The sequence below is a fragment of the Gossypium hirsutum genome, chromosome D06 (assembly GCF_007990345.1).
Source record: "Gossypium hirsutum isolate 1008001.06 chromosome D06, Gossypium_hirsutum_v2.1, whole genome shotgun sequence".
Taxonomy (NCBI): Eukaryota; Viridiplantae; Streptophyta; class Magnoliopsida; order Malvales; family Malvaceae; genus Gossypium; species Gossypium hirsutum.
The window spans coordinates 43027235-43042146 of record NC_053442.1 but is presented as its reverse complement, the minus strand read 5'-3'; the positions used below and the strand labels follow the sequence as shown (position 1 = coordinate 43042146).

At 31.2% G+C, this 14912-nt stretch overlaps 1 protein-coding gene across 1 annotated transcript; it reads left to right on the top strand.

Moving 5' to 3' along the window:
* Positions 1-220: 220 nt before the first annotated feature.
* Positions 221-1562, top strand: LOC107900233 (transcription factor MYB102). Its single transcript, XM_041095884.1, has 3 exons — positions 221-435; positions 550-679; positions 762-1562. The coding sequence occupies exons 1-3, from the start codon at positions 303-305 to the stop codon at positions 1417-1419; spliced, it is 921 nt and encodes a 306-aa protein (XP_040951818.1). The 5' UTR covers positions 221-302; the 3' UTR covers positions 1420-1562.
* The last annotated feature ends 13350 nt before the right edge of the window (positions 1563-14912 follow it).

Sequence of the window (14912 nt, the reverse complement as noted above, 5' to 3'; positions counted from 1 at the left end):
ATAATGTTGGGCGATATAATCATAAATTAAAAAAATTAATTTTCATAAATTGTAAACCCAACTTAAAAAAGTGAGTTTAACTAAAAAAATATAAATAAATAAATAAGTAATTGATAGATTTAAAGATATGGGAGCTAAGATTTGAGGACACGTTGCCATGGTAATAAACAGAGGACGGTAACTAACTATTTGACTTTTGCTTTGGTTTCTCTCCCTATTTATACAAGTACGTACATAACGGACCCTGCATCTCCTTGCTGCTGCATCATTTTTCTCTTCTTCTCTGTCACTAAGCAATAAACATGGGAAGAGCACTTTGTGGTGATAAAAATGGGCTCAAAAAAGGGCCATGGACTCCTGAAGAAGATAAAAAATTGATTGATTATATTCAAAAACATGGTTATGGAAATTGGAGGACACTTCCAAAGAATGCTGGTAAACCTCTAGCATTCATTTACCAATAGGACACCATATGTTTTCTCTACGGATGAATTATAGTACTTCTTATGGACTTCACGCCTCATGGGTTTCTAAAATCTTTTATTATAGGGTTGCAAAGATGTGGAAAGAGTTGTCGTCTTCGATGGACTAACTACTTGAGGCCTGATATCAAGAGAGGAAGGTTTTCTTTTGAAGAAGAAGAGACTATAATTCAGCTACATAGTATATTGGGCAACAAGTAAGTTCTGTTTACATCTTTATTTTCTGTTTTCAGTTCTATTATTGTGTTTTTTCCCTCTAATGTTTTGTAATGTTTTAAGGTGGTCTGCCATTGCTGCTCGGTTGCCCGGACGAACAGATAACGAAATAAAAAACTATTGGAACACACACATTAGAAAAATTCTTCTTCGAATGGGGATCGATCCGGTGACCCATACTCCTCGACTGGATCTTCTCGGTCTCTCTTCCCTTCACAATCAATATCTTATCCAGTCTTTTGTTAACCCTGAGCTTCTTCATAATGTTGACCAATATCAACCATTGACGCAATCTAACCATTGCCACGCACAAGTCGAAGAAACCCAAACTTGTAGTGTTCCATTTTATAACGAAGAACTACAACTCGTGATGGAACCCAATGTAAACCAATTCCCATCAAATTTCAATGACTATGTTATGCCTTCAATTTTGACTGAAGATTACGTGCCGCTACCGCCGCAGTACAACTATTACGGCTCGGATTATCAAACCGTAATGGACCCTTCAATCGAAACCTCGAATTTCCATCCCATCAACAGCAACCAGAGCTTGGGGTTGGGGTCAGTTGTGTCGACGCCTTCGTCAAGCCCCGCCCCATTGAATTCAAACTCCGCATACCTCAACAGTAGCAGCACCACTGAAGACGAAACGGAAAGCTATTGCACCAACATTTTGAAGTTTGAAATCCCTGATATTTTGGATGTTAATGATTTCATGTAATTCCAAATGCATAACTCCCAAAAAGAGTTTTTCTTTTTTCTTTTTTTTTTTGATTAGTGAGACATGTTGATACGTGTGAAAATTTCTACTAATTAATAGTTGATTTCTCTCAAGATCACTGTGTTAGAAGCAAGATCATACATCCGTTCTGTCCTTTTTCTTTTCTTTTCTATTGGTATCTTATCATATACGTATTATATTATTATACAGATAAGTCATCTTATTATATACTATATATATTTGTTCAATTCATATCTACTTCCTAAAATAATGAATCAAATCATACCTAATTATATATAAGATGATGCCTTTTGCTTTCTTCACCAGATTTATGACATTTATGCTTAATCCATACTTATAAGCACTGGTTAAAGATAATTTAAGTTATTTTTTTACTGGTTTATTTAGTGTGTTGGTTTCAACTCTGATTGACAACATATCCGGAGTTTGAACTTTGTGTCCAAATCATCCTTTCCCTTAATTTAGGTTTTTCTATTTATTTTGATATAAATAAATATATAAAAGTATCAATAATAATAGAAAAAGACATTGGGTTCAAAGATCCAGAGAGTAAGTGTAAGAGAAACTGTTTTTAAGGTAGTGATGAAGCAATTCTGCTTGGAAGGTTACAGTAATGGAAGGGATTTGACCTAAAAAAAAAAAGAGAGATAAGAAAGGAGGGCACGTGTCGATCAATTAGCGTCGACCAAACCTTGAGGGTGGGAGGGGTCACCATTAAAAGGCAGAGCTTGCTTTTATTGAATAACATGGCATGGCTCTTGTGCTGTTAGTCAGATTCAGAACAATTTAATATCTAATGACGTAAGCATGTTGAAGGACACGTGGCTCTATCATGCAAAAATGGATCCCAATGTGAAGGGGTTTGACTTTGAGCTTTCTATCTAGTTTTAGACAAGCTACTCTGGCTTTGACTGTGCTCTTTTATATATATATATTGTATACATGATTTAGTGTAGGGTAAACTATCTAAAATGTCTCATTTTAGTTTTTTTCTTATAATTTAATCACTCCAATTAAGATAATTAAAATAATTGTTTAAATTAATTAGTACCATTAAAAATTATGTTTTCCACTAACAGCACTATCAATCGTCTTCTCCTCAACGTCCAATTCCTCTGCGTTCTTGTTTCATAAACAACTTGAACTTATCCTCCAACCCCCACATCAGCATCGCTTCAACGTCGATCCCAAGCATGCTGACGATGAGCACTAACCCCCATGTCCCAAGCACTTCCTCAACTACCAGACCCCTCATAATTCCACCATTTCCGTCTCCTCCATCGACATCTCTATCAACGCCACAAATAAAGTCAAAACAAAAATGGGTTATTTGCGATGGAGATCATCGTTAATATCTTCAAAGAACTCGAAAATGAGTACTTGAAGCAGTATAAAAGCGTTAAAGGCAATGATAAGGTGTGTTGTATCGGTCTGGTTTCTACCATCAACAAGTTGAGCTTTGATAAATCCAAGAGAGGACAAAAACATTGTTGTTTCGAAGAAAAAAAAGGAGCCCATTGTTTACCGCAAGCATGGTTGGACTCGAAAAAACTTGGCTTATTGATTTCCTGTTCGGGTATGATAATGGGTGTAAGGCCTTCAATGGGTTAGTTTAGGGTTTGGTTATCGGTGGTTCATGACAATGGCGATGGTTTGGGAAGCAGTGAGTGGTAGTGCTGAGTTGGGAGGTGGCAGCCAAGAGTTTCATAAACCAAAAAGAAAAAAGAAGAGAAGGGGACAAGAGTGGTGAGCGTAGCCAGAGAAGGCAATCGGATGTCGAGCGACAATGCTAGAGCTTAGGCGACAGAGGTGTCAGCGACACAAAGGGGAGGCCAAGGTTTTCAGGGTTTTCAGTTGAGAGAAGATTGCTGATAACCCTAATCCATTAGTGATAAACATAGTTTTTAACGGTAATACTTAATTCATATAATTATTTTAATTAAAATGATTAAATTAAAAATAAAATAATTAAAATAGGATAAATTTTATTTTAGAGTAAGTGTAATTTACCTAATTTATTCATAAACCTATCAAATCCCAAACAAGGTAGGATTCAGTCTCCAATTATCTCATCAAATTCTTTTTCCAATAATATATTTTACATATTAATTATCAAACTAATTAATCCATAAGCTAGTCCAAATATAATGTTACTACTTACTAACAAATCCCTCCTAAGCTTTACGTCATTCATACGTCAAATTTTCGAATCTTTGGGGTTAAAACTCAAAGGCATCTCACGTCTCTCTTTTATCTTTCTCACGTTCCGTTCACACACACACACAATTATGTCACGCTCGGAAAAAAAGAAAATTGGATTTATAAAAAGATGTTCATTAATTAAATGAGTTTATATACAAATCTTCATCATTCTCTAGTTGATTTTGATTTTTAATTTATTTTAAATAATGTTTTGCTTTTGTTTTACTTAAATATTTTTATAAAAAAAAGGAAAAATGCAACAACATGATTATAATAATATATATTTAAAAAAAAGGTGAATTTTAAATAATTTTTTAATGAAAAATAGATTTTGATTGATTTTTTTTTGTCTCAACTCATTTAAGAATTTTATTCATATTAAATTATGTGACACTCAAATTATTGATAAAAAAAATATGATATAAATGTAAAAAATAGAGAGGGATCCACTTTAATTTTACATACTTTCATAACTTCTTTTTACGATTATTATTTTAACAATTTAATTTAATTTTATGTTTCATTTTTGTAGATCATGCATGTTAAATTTTGAGTAAATTAAACGGGTCAAATTCTGCTATTAGACCTTGTACTTTGAGTAAGTTGTGGATTTAGTATCTATACTATAATTTAGTCATTTCTCGTCTCTATACTTTTATAATTTAAAATTTTAATCCTGACTAAATGGAAACTATTAAATTAAATTATGTTATTTTTAAAATTTAGTGTGTCGAACATATTATCGGATATGTAATGTCATATCAATTTGCCATCTCCATATATTACTCACAAACAAATCAATTAATAGATTTAATAATTGTCATCCATATTAAGACTAAAATTTCGAAATTCAAAAAATATAATGACTAAGAATGATTTAGTTGGAGAGCATGGATTAAATCTCTAACTTTACATATAATATAAGACTAATAATATAATTTAATCAAGCATATTTACCTGCTACTTTTTTATCATGACTAAATTTTCAGATTTTAAAAATTACAGGATTGATAGTAAATAAAATCATATATTATATAGATGTATGAAATATTAACCTAGATTTTTAACCCGACTGAATTAAGGAACCTCCAATCAGCGTAGAATTTACGAGGTATAAAGGTTCGGTTCTTCATTGACCACGAGCCGACCAAAGAGGCAGAGAAAAGGACATTGTCCATATCTCGACCGCCCAAAGAAAATGTGTTCTTTTAGCAATTTTGAATTGAGTATTCTTCTTAATTAAAGAGTTATTGTATTTCTAAAAGATGGGATTATTTGACTGAGAATTCACCTTCCTTGGAATATATTGAAACTGATAATAATAATAATAAAAAGAAAAGGGTTTGCTTTTGTGTGCTTCAATTACAGAAGCAAACATATGTTTGTGTTTGAATGTTTGGGATTTGGGGTTTCAGCATTAGGCTTTGCTGATGATTAATGCTTCAAGTTTTAGTTTATTGAAGTTAGTGAAAAGCTTAGTTCATGTTATATTTAATTCTTTTTTTTTCTTTTTCTACCTTGAAGGATGCAATAAATAAGTTATTATTGTGTCGACTTTTAGTAGTATCTATGTATGAACTGTGTGATATGATGTTGAATTGTTATTTGTCGTTTAGTAAATTCAATTAGCACAAGTATACTGTAATTATATAGAGAAAGAGATTATTATTGTTTTCGGTAATTAAAGTATTTATCACTAGTAATAATAATTAATTTTTTGATTGTGGGTGGTCTCTTAAAAAATAAACACTTAGGATTGCAATTTTAGATACGTGATATATATATACACATTTACAGCATAGGGTTACGATTTTCAAACGGATGTTATCCAACATTAATTATTTGAATTTCATAAAATGGAAGTTATGAATTCTACATGTTTCATAAACTTTGATGTAATTATACACCACTCAATTGTAGATTTTTTTATATAAATATAATAAATATCTATTCAAAATTTAAAAATAAAAGGTTCTTTACTTTTTTTTCATTGAAGATTATTTTGGAAAAGTGTTCAACTATAAAAATTAATTTTTATTGCGGTAAAAGTACCATGAAAGTTTTCTATGAGTTAGATTATATTTTATCCTTTTTATTTAAAAAATGGATAAACTAATATTTTTATGCTAGATTAAAGAGTAAGTTTTTTATTTTTGTTAAAATTTGTATCCATTCCTACCACTAAAAATTGGTTTGGCTAACAAAATAATTAGAAAGCTATACATGACACCACATGTACTTTTTTTTGACATACACAGATCATTTTTTAACAATAAAAATAAATAAAATTTCTAATAGAAATGAATAATTTATTTTTTGATCTAACATAAAAAAATCATTTATCTGTTTTTAAATAAAAAAATAAAATATAACCTTCCTTTTAATACAAAAGTTTTATTTACTCATTTAGTAATTTGTGTCAAAATCATAAAATTTTCTCATTATGATATTATGAGAGTCAAAGAAAAAACTAGGGACAATATTTCATATAGTTGTGAGGTAATGAGGGCTTTTATTAGATCCCTTTGACAATATGCTAACTCTCGATTATACTTCCAACATAAGAAGAAAAAAAAATACTCTATTATATTACATGACATTGAAAAATGACTTGGGTTTTCACCACTTAAAAATGATTATTAATGGTCATTGCTCTTTATAAATAAGGTTAATAATGTCTCCTAAAGACAAAGCTAGCATTGGATGGACAGGTGAATATCATTTTCACCGTCCCTTACCAGCTACTTAATACGTGGTAGATTGCTGTTGAAATCCCTAATAAACCAAAGTAGACCCCAGTAATAGGTAATAACAAATGTAGTCACTCACCGAACACAAACGTCTAAATCCGAAATATGGCACGTTAAGAATTTTTTATGGAAAAATAATATTATCCATCTCCTTAAATTATATTTTGTTTATTTTACTTACAAATATGCCACATATGCCTTATGTTAACATATATAAATCAATTTTAAATCGTAAAAATAGATGAAAATTTTAACAAAAAAGATTAATTTTATCTTTGATCTAATATATATAGACTAAATTATTTATTTTTTAAAATAAAAAAAAAAACAAAATGTAATTCAACTTTTAATATAAAGACTTTCATGTAACTTTTAAACAACCTTGTCAACATCCAAATTATTTTTAGGCAACAATTTGTTCTAACGACATGTCAAATGCTTTAAGCTTTTATTTCTTTGCTTGTTTGCTGAAATATTGAGTTCAGTTGACATTTGGTCCAATTCTAAATGGATTTAGAGCATATGAGAAATGGCCCAAATTTTTATTTTCTCAGAGACCCAGAGATTATGATGCTAAACAAGGAAAACTGGAAGAGACATCAATCTTGATTATTTTTGCATATATCCCATATGTGTATATCCCATCTTCTTCATCATTTTTCCCTTTAAACTTTACCTGGTAAAGCAATGATATCGAGTGAGAGAATCCAGGAGAGATAGTAAGAATCAGATTGATTTAAACTCAGTAAAGAAAAATACTTTCACAAATGCCTCCTAAAAGTTTCTTATATTATAGAAGGAATAAAGGATTGTAGACAAAACTCAGTCTTGTTTCTTGAAGCAAAAGATGTCGATTTGACTTCTGCCAATGGTTAAGAAAGTGGTCTTACAATGCAACGTTTAGGCCAAACTATAACTAAGAATTAATTTAGTCAAATAATATGTTATATTATTGCAATAAAAATTGGGTATCGACTAAAGAAGGATATTTAATGGTGAGAAAGTATTGTTTTTTAAATTTTCTATTTTGGATTGTTTATAGAGGTGTCCATGGGCGGGTCGAGTTAGGCCCAATCAAAATTTTAATCCCGTTTGTTAGGTTTGGCCCGGCCCATTCATATTAATTTTTTTATATTATTTATTATATAATTTTAAAAATATATATAATATATCAAAAATACCAAAAACATTAAAATAAATATTTCCAAACAAATTGAAAATAATATATATGTATACTTCAATAACACTAACATAGGTGCAATTTAATAAGCAAATGCCTATAAAACAGTAACAAAATTAACAATAAAACAAGAGCTATACAATATCCAAACAATAACAATAAAATAGTACAACATAATAGTGAAATGATAGCAAAATAGTGAAAAAAAAACAAGAAAATAACAAAAAAAGTAAAAAACAAGGAAAACGGTAGTTTTTTTAATTTTATTTTTTACATATTCGGACCGGGCCAAGCCCGGACTAAAAAAGCCTTACTCGAGGCCCAACCCATTTTCTAAATGGGTCATAATTCTTGCCCAGACCCATTTTTCGGGCATAACTTTTACCTAAACCCTCCCACTTTTTTTCTTCATTTACATGCTAACTAAACTTCCATGTTGATCAACCAACCATTTGGGATGAAATAGATCTTTCCAACTAGTTGTGTCAGGAAGTTAAGAATTGGAAAGTTTTTCGATGTCAAGATTGTTTTTTATAATCTTCTGAGTGACTTGTTGAAAAGCCTTCACAATATGAAAATAAACCTATTTCATATGATCACAATTTCCATTTCAATTATCTAGTACTTTTTTAAACATGTAGGGTTGGCAAAGGAAATTTGATCTAGGATATAACATAATGCAAACAGTACGAACATGTTATGAGCTTTGGCGTAGGATCTAGTCACAGGTCTAGACGAGGAAGAATTCTTGCTTCGACCTTGGTTACTCAAAGAGGCAAATTTGTCTTTGACTAAATCCAAGAATAACGTGCTTTTGGTAAAATAATTGCTTCCCCTTTTTATTTGATATTGACAACTTTTTATAGACTGTTAATGACAAAGGAAAGAATCCTAATTGACATAAAATAAAAAATCCTAACTTATAGGATCATGACTACCAAGACTAGAGTTTATAAAAGAAATAAAAACCTAATATAATAGAGGAAATAAGTAAAACTAAAACTCTAATAAAAATATGATTTAATAAAGAAAATATATAAAACTAAAACTCTAATTGTCGTCTCCATTTCTATTCCATCTCTGATATTGTTTCCCAATAAAAACATCCATATTAGTACTCCCCCTCTCAGAGTTGAGCTTGTCCTTAAAGCTCAAATTCAGGATAAGCTTCAGACCTTATCCAAAATCATCTACCTCATCGTCCTTTTGCTCACTTTCAACATTTGGCCTTTCTATCCAAAATAACATTTTACAATTGTGTCTAGTGGAATAAAACTCGTCACAATTATAACACAACCCTTAGCCCTTCTTTTTGCCATTTTTTCTCGTGTTAATCTCTTAATAAATGGTGCAGAAGAACCTATTTTGCTGATATTCCTGATTGGTTCTGTTGTTTGTCCCTCTCCATTTGCAAGGCTCTTAGTTGTTGGAATGATTGAATTATTGCTAGTGTTCTGGGAAGTTGTCTAGTTCAGGATGGTTCGAGACGACATTTTGGAAGAGACTTTTTTTTATGTTCCAATGCTCGAGCCATATTCAATGCAACTCCAAGGTTTTCTTGTTGCTACAGCTCAATATCAATTCTAAGTTCCTCTATCAACTCGAAAGTAAGAGGTCTACTTGTTGTCGAGGTTTAAGATCAGCAGTCTTGGCCAATAGTAATTGAAATTAGCGTTAATATTCCTCTAAATCCTAGTTTGTCTCAGGTTGGTAAGTTCCCTCAAAGGGTTATTACTTATAGGTGGCTAAAACCTTACACGAAAACACTCTTTGAAGTGCCCCCAATCAAGATCTGCCTCCTCTTCTTCCATTTGATAAAACCACAATTGTGCCTCTCCTAAGAGATAAAATATAGATTAGCCTATTTTGTCTTCCTCGTTAGTCTGTTAATTTCCAAAGAATTTCTCGCATATTTTCAGTTGCCCTAAAAGATCTCCAACACCATCATAAGTGGGAAATTTTATCTTAGAGTATTGTGGCACCATGCACCCACCTTGTTGCGAGTTTGAATTCCTTTTTTGCCTTCGTCATTGTCATTTTATCACTATTTTTCTCTGAATACCTTTCATTGTCTTTTGGACCGAAAAAGATAATATTACCATCTATTCCTTTAATGCTCATTGCCTTGTAGATTTGTTCCATGAAAGCCTTCAGCTTGGCTATCAAAGTTTCTTCGTCACCTATGACAGAAAACTCTGATACCAAGTTGTTATGAGCCTTGACATAGGATCTAGCCATAGGTCTAGACAAGGAAGAATTCTTGCTTCGACCTATGGTTACTTAAAGAGGTAGATTTGTCCTTGACTAAATCCAAAAATAACGTTTTTTTGGTAAAATAATTGCTTCCCCTTTTTATTTGATATTGCCAACTTTTTATAAACAGTTAATGACAAAGGAAAGAATCCTAATTGACATAAAATGAAAATCCTAACTTATAGGATTTTGACTTCCAAGACTAGAGTTTATAAAGGAATTAAAAACCTAATATAATAGAGAAAATAAGTAAAACTAAAACTCTAATAAAAATCTGATACAATAAAGAAAATAACTAAAACTAAAACTCTAATTGTGTCGTCTCCATTTCTATTCCATCTTTGATATTGTTTTGCAATAAAAGCATCCACATTAGTACTCTCCTTCTCAGCGTTGAGCTCTTCCTCAAAGCTCAAATTCCTGATAAACTTTAGATCTTATCCAAAATCATCTACCTCATCATCATTTTGCTGGCCTTCAACATCTAGTACTTCTATCCAAAATAACATTTTATAATTATGTCTCATGGAATAAGACTCGTCAAAATTATAACAAAACCATTAGCCATTCTTTCCACCATTTTTGCCTGTATCAATCTCTTAATAAATGGTGTGGAAGAACCTATTTTGTTGACCCCTCCCTTTTCAATGCTCTTAGTTGTTAGAATGATTGAATTGCTGCCACTGTTTTGGGAAGTTGTCTAGTTCATGATGGTTCAAGACGAAATTTTGGGAGAGACCTTTTGTTTACGTTCCAATGCTTGAGCCATATTCATTGCAACTCTAAGGTTTTCTTGTTGCTACATCTTAATATCAATTCTAAGTTCCTCTACCAACTAGGCAGTAAAGAGGCCTACTTGTTGTTGAGGTTTAAGATCAATAGTCCTAGCCAATAATGATTGAAATTGGCATTAATATTCCACTACAATCCCAGTTCGTCTCAGGTTAGAAAGTTCCCCCAAAGGGTTATTACTCATAGGTGGCCCAAACCTCAAACGAAAACACTTTTTGAAGCGCCCCAATCAAGATCTGCCTCCTCTTCTTCCATTTGATAAAACCACAGTTGTGTCTCTCCTAAAAGATAAAATGCATATAAGCCTATTTTTTCTTTCTCGTTAGTCCTATAATTGCCAAAGAATTTGTCACATCTTTTCAGCCACCCTAAAGGATCTCCAACACTATCTCATAAGTGGGAAATTTAATCTTAGAGTATCGTGGCACCATGCACCCACCTTTTTGCGAGTCTAAAGTCCTGTTACTGCCTTCGTTGTTGCCCTATTCTTCACTATTTTTCTCTGAATAACCTTTCATTGTCTTTTGGATCGAAAAAGATAACATCATCATTTGTTTTTCTAATGTTCGTTGCCTTGTAGATTTGTTCCACGAAAGCCTTCAGCTTGCTATCAAAATCTCTTCGTCACCCATGATAGAAGGCTCTGATACCAAGTTGTTATGAGCCTTGGCGTAGGATCTAGTCATAAGTCTAGACGAGGAAGAATTCTTCTTCGACCTATGGTTACTCAAAGAGGCAATTCGTCCTTGACTAAATCGAAAAATAACATTTTTTGATAAAATAATTGCTTCCCTTTTTTATTTGACATTAACAACTTTTTATAGACTGTTAATGACAAAGGAAAGAATCCTAATTGACATAAAATAAAAATCCTAACTTATAGGATCTTGACTACCAAGACTAGAGTTTATAAAGGAAATAAAAACCAAATATAATAGAGGAAATGAGTAATACTAACTCTAATAAGAACCTGATATAATAAAAAAAGACTAAAACTCTAATTGACGCTATCTCACTTTCGATTCCTTCTCTGATATTGTTTCCCAATAAAAGTATCTACATTAGAACACGACTACTCAAAGCTGACTGGTAAAATCTCTTTCCTACACTATTGATAATTTGATGGCTCCATAAATAGTTATAGATATATGGTTTTTTGAATGCATCCTATTAAAGGATCATATGTTTTTGTTTCTAGAAATTTTTTTTGATAAATTCCTAAAATATACCAGTCTTGAAAAGCATCATGATTATAATTTTTTTAATTGTGAAATTGTTGGAAAATGTGTCCATATTGTAGTAATCATGTAATTGTTTTTTTTATGTATTTGAACTATGAATAAATAAATAAAGTTTATTTCACATTTCACTATTATGCCTTTTGTGTTTCTGCCTTTCATGTTTTGCATGCATATTGAAATTGTGACAAAAAATTATTAGCTTATTGATTGTCTAAGTCCAAACTGATGATAAGTGGCACTGTAAGAACGTTTACATTGAGAGAAAGACAACTTACTTCAGTAGATAAATCTAACAAGTCAATAATCCCATAAAAGAATAAAAGTGAGCATTTGATTCAAATACTTAGAAGGATTATTATGTCATCTACAATTCCAATTGGAGAGATGACTAGTCGTGACTATCGGAGTAATAGACTTCACAGGTAAAGACATGGATGTATTTATTGGAAGAATGATACATTGGATTGGAACCAAGAAGAATTAATTTTGAATCTGTTTGTGAAATAATTCACTTGTGACGTTCATGGTGTGATTTACCTAAATCTTGAGTTAGTCATTTACTACGTGTATGTAAGTCAGGTGATTTGATATAAGTGGAGGCTTATGCTTTAAAGATGATCAAGCCCATAATCGATATGTTTGGTACATGACTTGTGTATGACATGACTTTACTAGCAGCAATGAAATTCATAGCTCGATTAAAGAGTTAACGTCATCCTCTCATTGGCATTGTGTGAATTGATAAATATGGAACGTGACCACGGGTTGCTTGTTCTCGAACAAGCAATTTATCACAATATTTCTTGACAGCGATCATATTAATCATTAAGAAGACATAATGGTGACAATGAGAAAAATAGGATTGTATTGAGTGAGCGGATTTAACTCAAAAGAATCAAGGATATCATATGAGGGTAACACCCACATGATGAGGTTATAGTAAATTATGATACTTCTTATGGACTGACTCCATGATTAAGTAAATTGTGAATTATTGGAATAATGCTTTTGAAAATAATTGAAATTACTCGAGCCTAATTGTATATGTCTGATTGGTCCCTTCGCTAGTTCAACAAAAAATCAATCGAACTGCATTTGAATTAGAAGAAAATTTTATGATTTTGGAAATAATTTCATTAAGTTGATTTACTCTATGTGAAATTAAATTAGGTGGTCATGAGAATTATTCAACAAGAGAATTTGGTTAAATAATTTTCTTGAAAAATTATTTTGAAAAATCTCAATAATTTTTGGAAAAAATAATTTTGATCAAGTAAAATTAAATTAATCAAATTTATTAAAATTAATATGATATTTTTGTAAATTAATTTTTAAGTCAGACAACTGACCTAATGGGTATTTGGACTAGATATCGAAAATTGAGCCCGAGAACCCAAAATTGAGACCGAAACCCAAAAACTGGTTGAATCAAGCCTGGTATGTAAAACCGGGGTGATAGTCCAACCAGTGGCTAGACCGGACCAGTCGAGCCGTCACTGACCTGGATCGAACTGGCAATAGCTGAATCGACTTAGGGTGTCGCACTTGCGATGGTAGCACTGGACATAATGGTGCCGACTACGACAACGGCAACATTTCGGTGGCCGGTGGGTGGTCCTTTGGTGGTTGAGTAGTGGAGGAATCACACTCCTATTGGGACCCTACCGGATAATTTGATGTCAGATTAACTATTTCAAAAATAATGTTAATTTAATAGTTTTAATATTAAATTAAATTTAATACTTATCTTAATAGTATTTTATTAATTTAATAATATTTAATATTAAATTTAATCTAATATTTATCTTGATAAGTATTATATTAATTTAATATTAAAGTAATTAAGTTTAATCATAGTTGAACTCTTTAAACTCTTCCTATATAAAGAGAGTCATGAGTCATTATTTTTCACATACCTAAATTCAAGATAAAGTTGTAGAGAGAAAGTTCTCTAAAGAAATTATTTTAGAAGATTTCATGTGATAATTTTCTTATTTACAACTTGACTCGGAAGTTTAGAGAAATTGTGAAATTGTCCCATTAGTAATTTTGTAGAAAATTTTCTAATTTGAAGTGAGCGCATAGTCGGTAGACGTGAGCTTGAGGATAGTGAAGAAGACTACTCAGTCAAAGCATTCATTCTAGACAAATCGAAAAGGTATAATTTTGATTAAGTGTTTATTACTTTAGATATAATAGCCAAATTCTTGTTTTAGGAAAAAATAAATAGAACTCTAGTTTTTCTCTTAAACCTATTTTTCATTGCGCTTTTCAAACTCGATTTTCTAATAATTGGTATCAAAGTCAAGTTGTACTCTACCTATAAGTATAAACAGATAATCAAAATATATTTCTCTTCTTGAATTATTCGATTACATAGAAAGTGACATTCTTTAGATCTTATGTATGTTTTGAGTTATATATGAGAATGAATGTGATATTATACATTTGTTATATAATTGTTATTTTTTTCCAAGATTTTGGTTCTTAGGAAATAGATCGTGAACTATCATCTTTATGTATGATTGATTTTTTTAATTTATAGAATTCTTGTGAGCCAGAAATGAACATATGACTAATTGTAATTTTCCAAAAAGAGTCCATGATGAGGAGAAGATGAAGCGATGGTGGTTGAAGACCCAAGGAATGCCATGTGGTGAAAAATTGTGTAATTTTATTTTTCATTTATTTTGTACGAATAAAACCATGGAAACTTTGGTTGACAATTTTATTTTAATTACCCATTTCCTTATGTATCTATTTTATAATTGCTTACAATATTTATATTATAATTTTGATATATATGTATGAGATGATCCACAGTTTATCGATTAAAAAAATAATAAGTATAGTAATGAGAAAATACATATATTGTATTGTTTCATTCACTTCTTTAGTTTATCTGATTGCTATGAGAAGTGTGGTAATGCGAAGGTGCATGTCTAGGATCCGCTCTGGCAAGGAAATACTTGGTTTTTAAGTGGTCAAATATAACTCACCTCCCTTTTTTGAACCCTACCTGTTGTACGATTCACAGTCACTTTTTCAGTTTTT

Bases quoted from the DNA above. Each gene is read 5' to 3' on its own strand.
- LOC107900233 (XM_041095884.1), top strand. From the start codon at position 303: ATGGGAAGAGCACTTTGTGGTGATAAAAATGGGCTCAAAAAAGGGCCA. The intron at 436-549 runs GTAAACCTCTAG...CTTTTATTATAG, and splicing joins GACACTTCCAAAGAATGCTG to GGTTGCAAAGATGTGGAAAG. The intron at 680-761 runs GTAAGTTCTGTT...TAATGTTTTAAG, and splicing joins CATAGTATATTGGGCAACAA to GTGGTCTGCCATTGCTGCTC.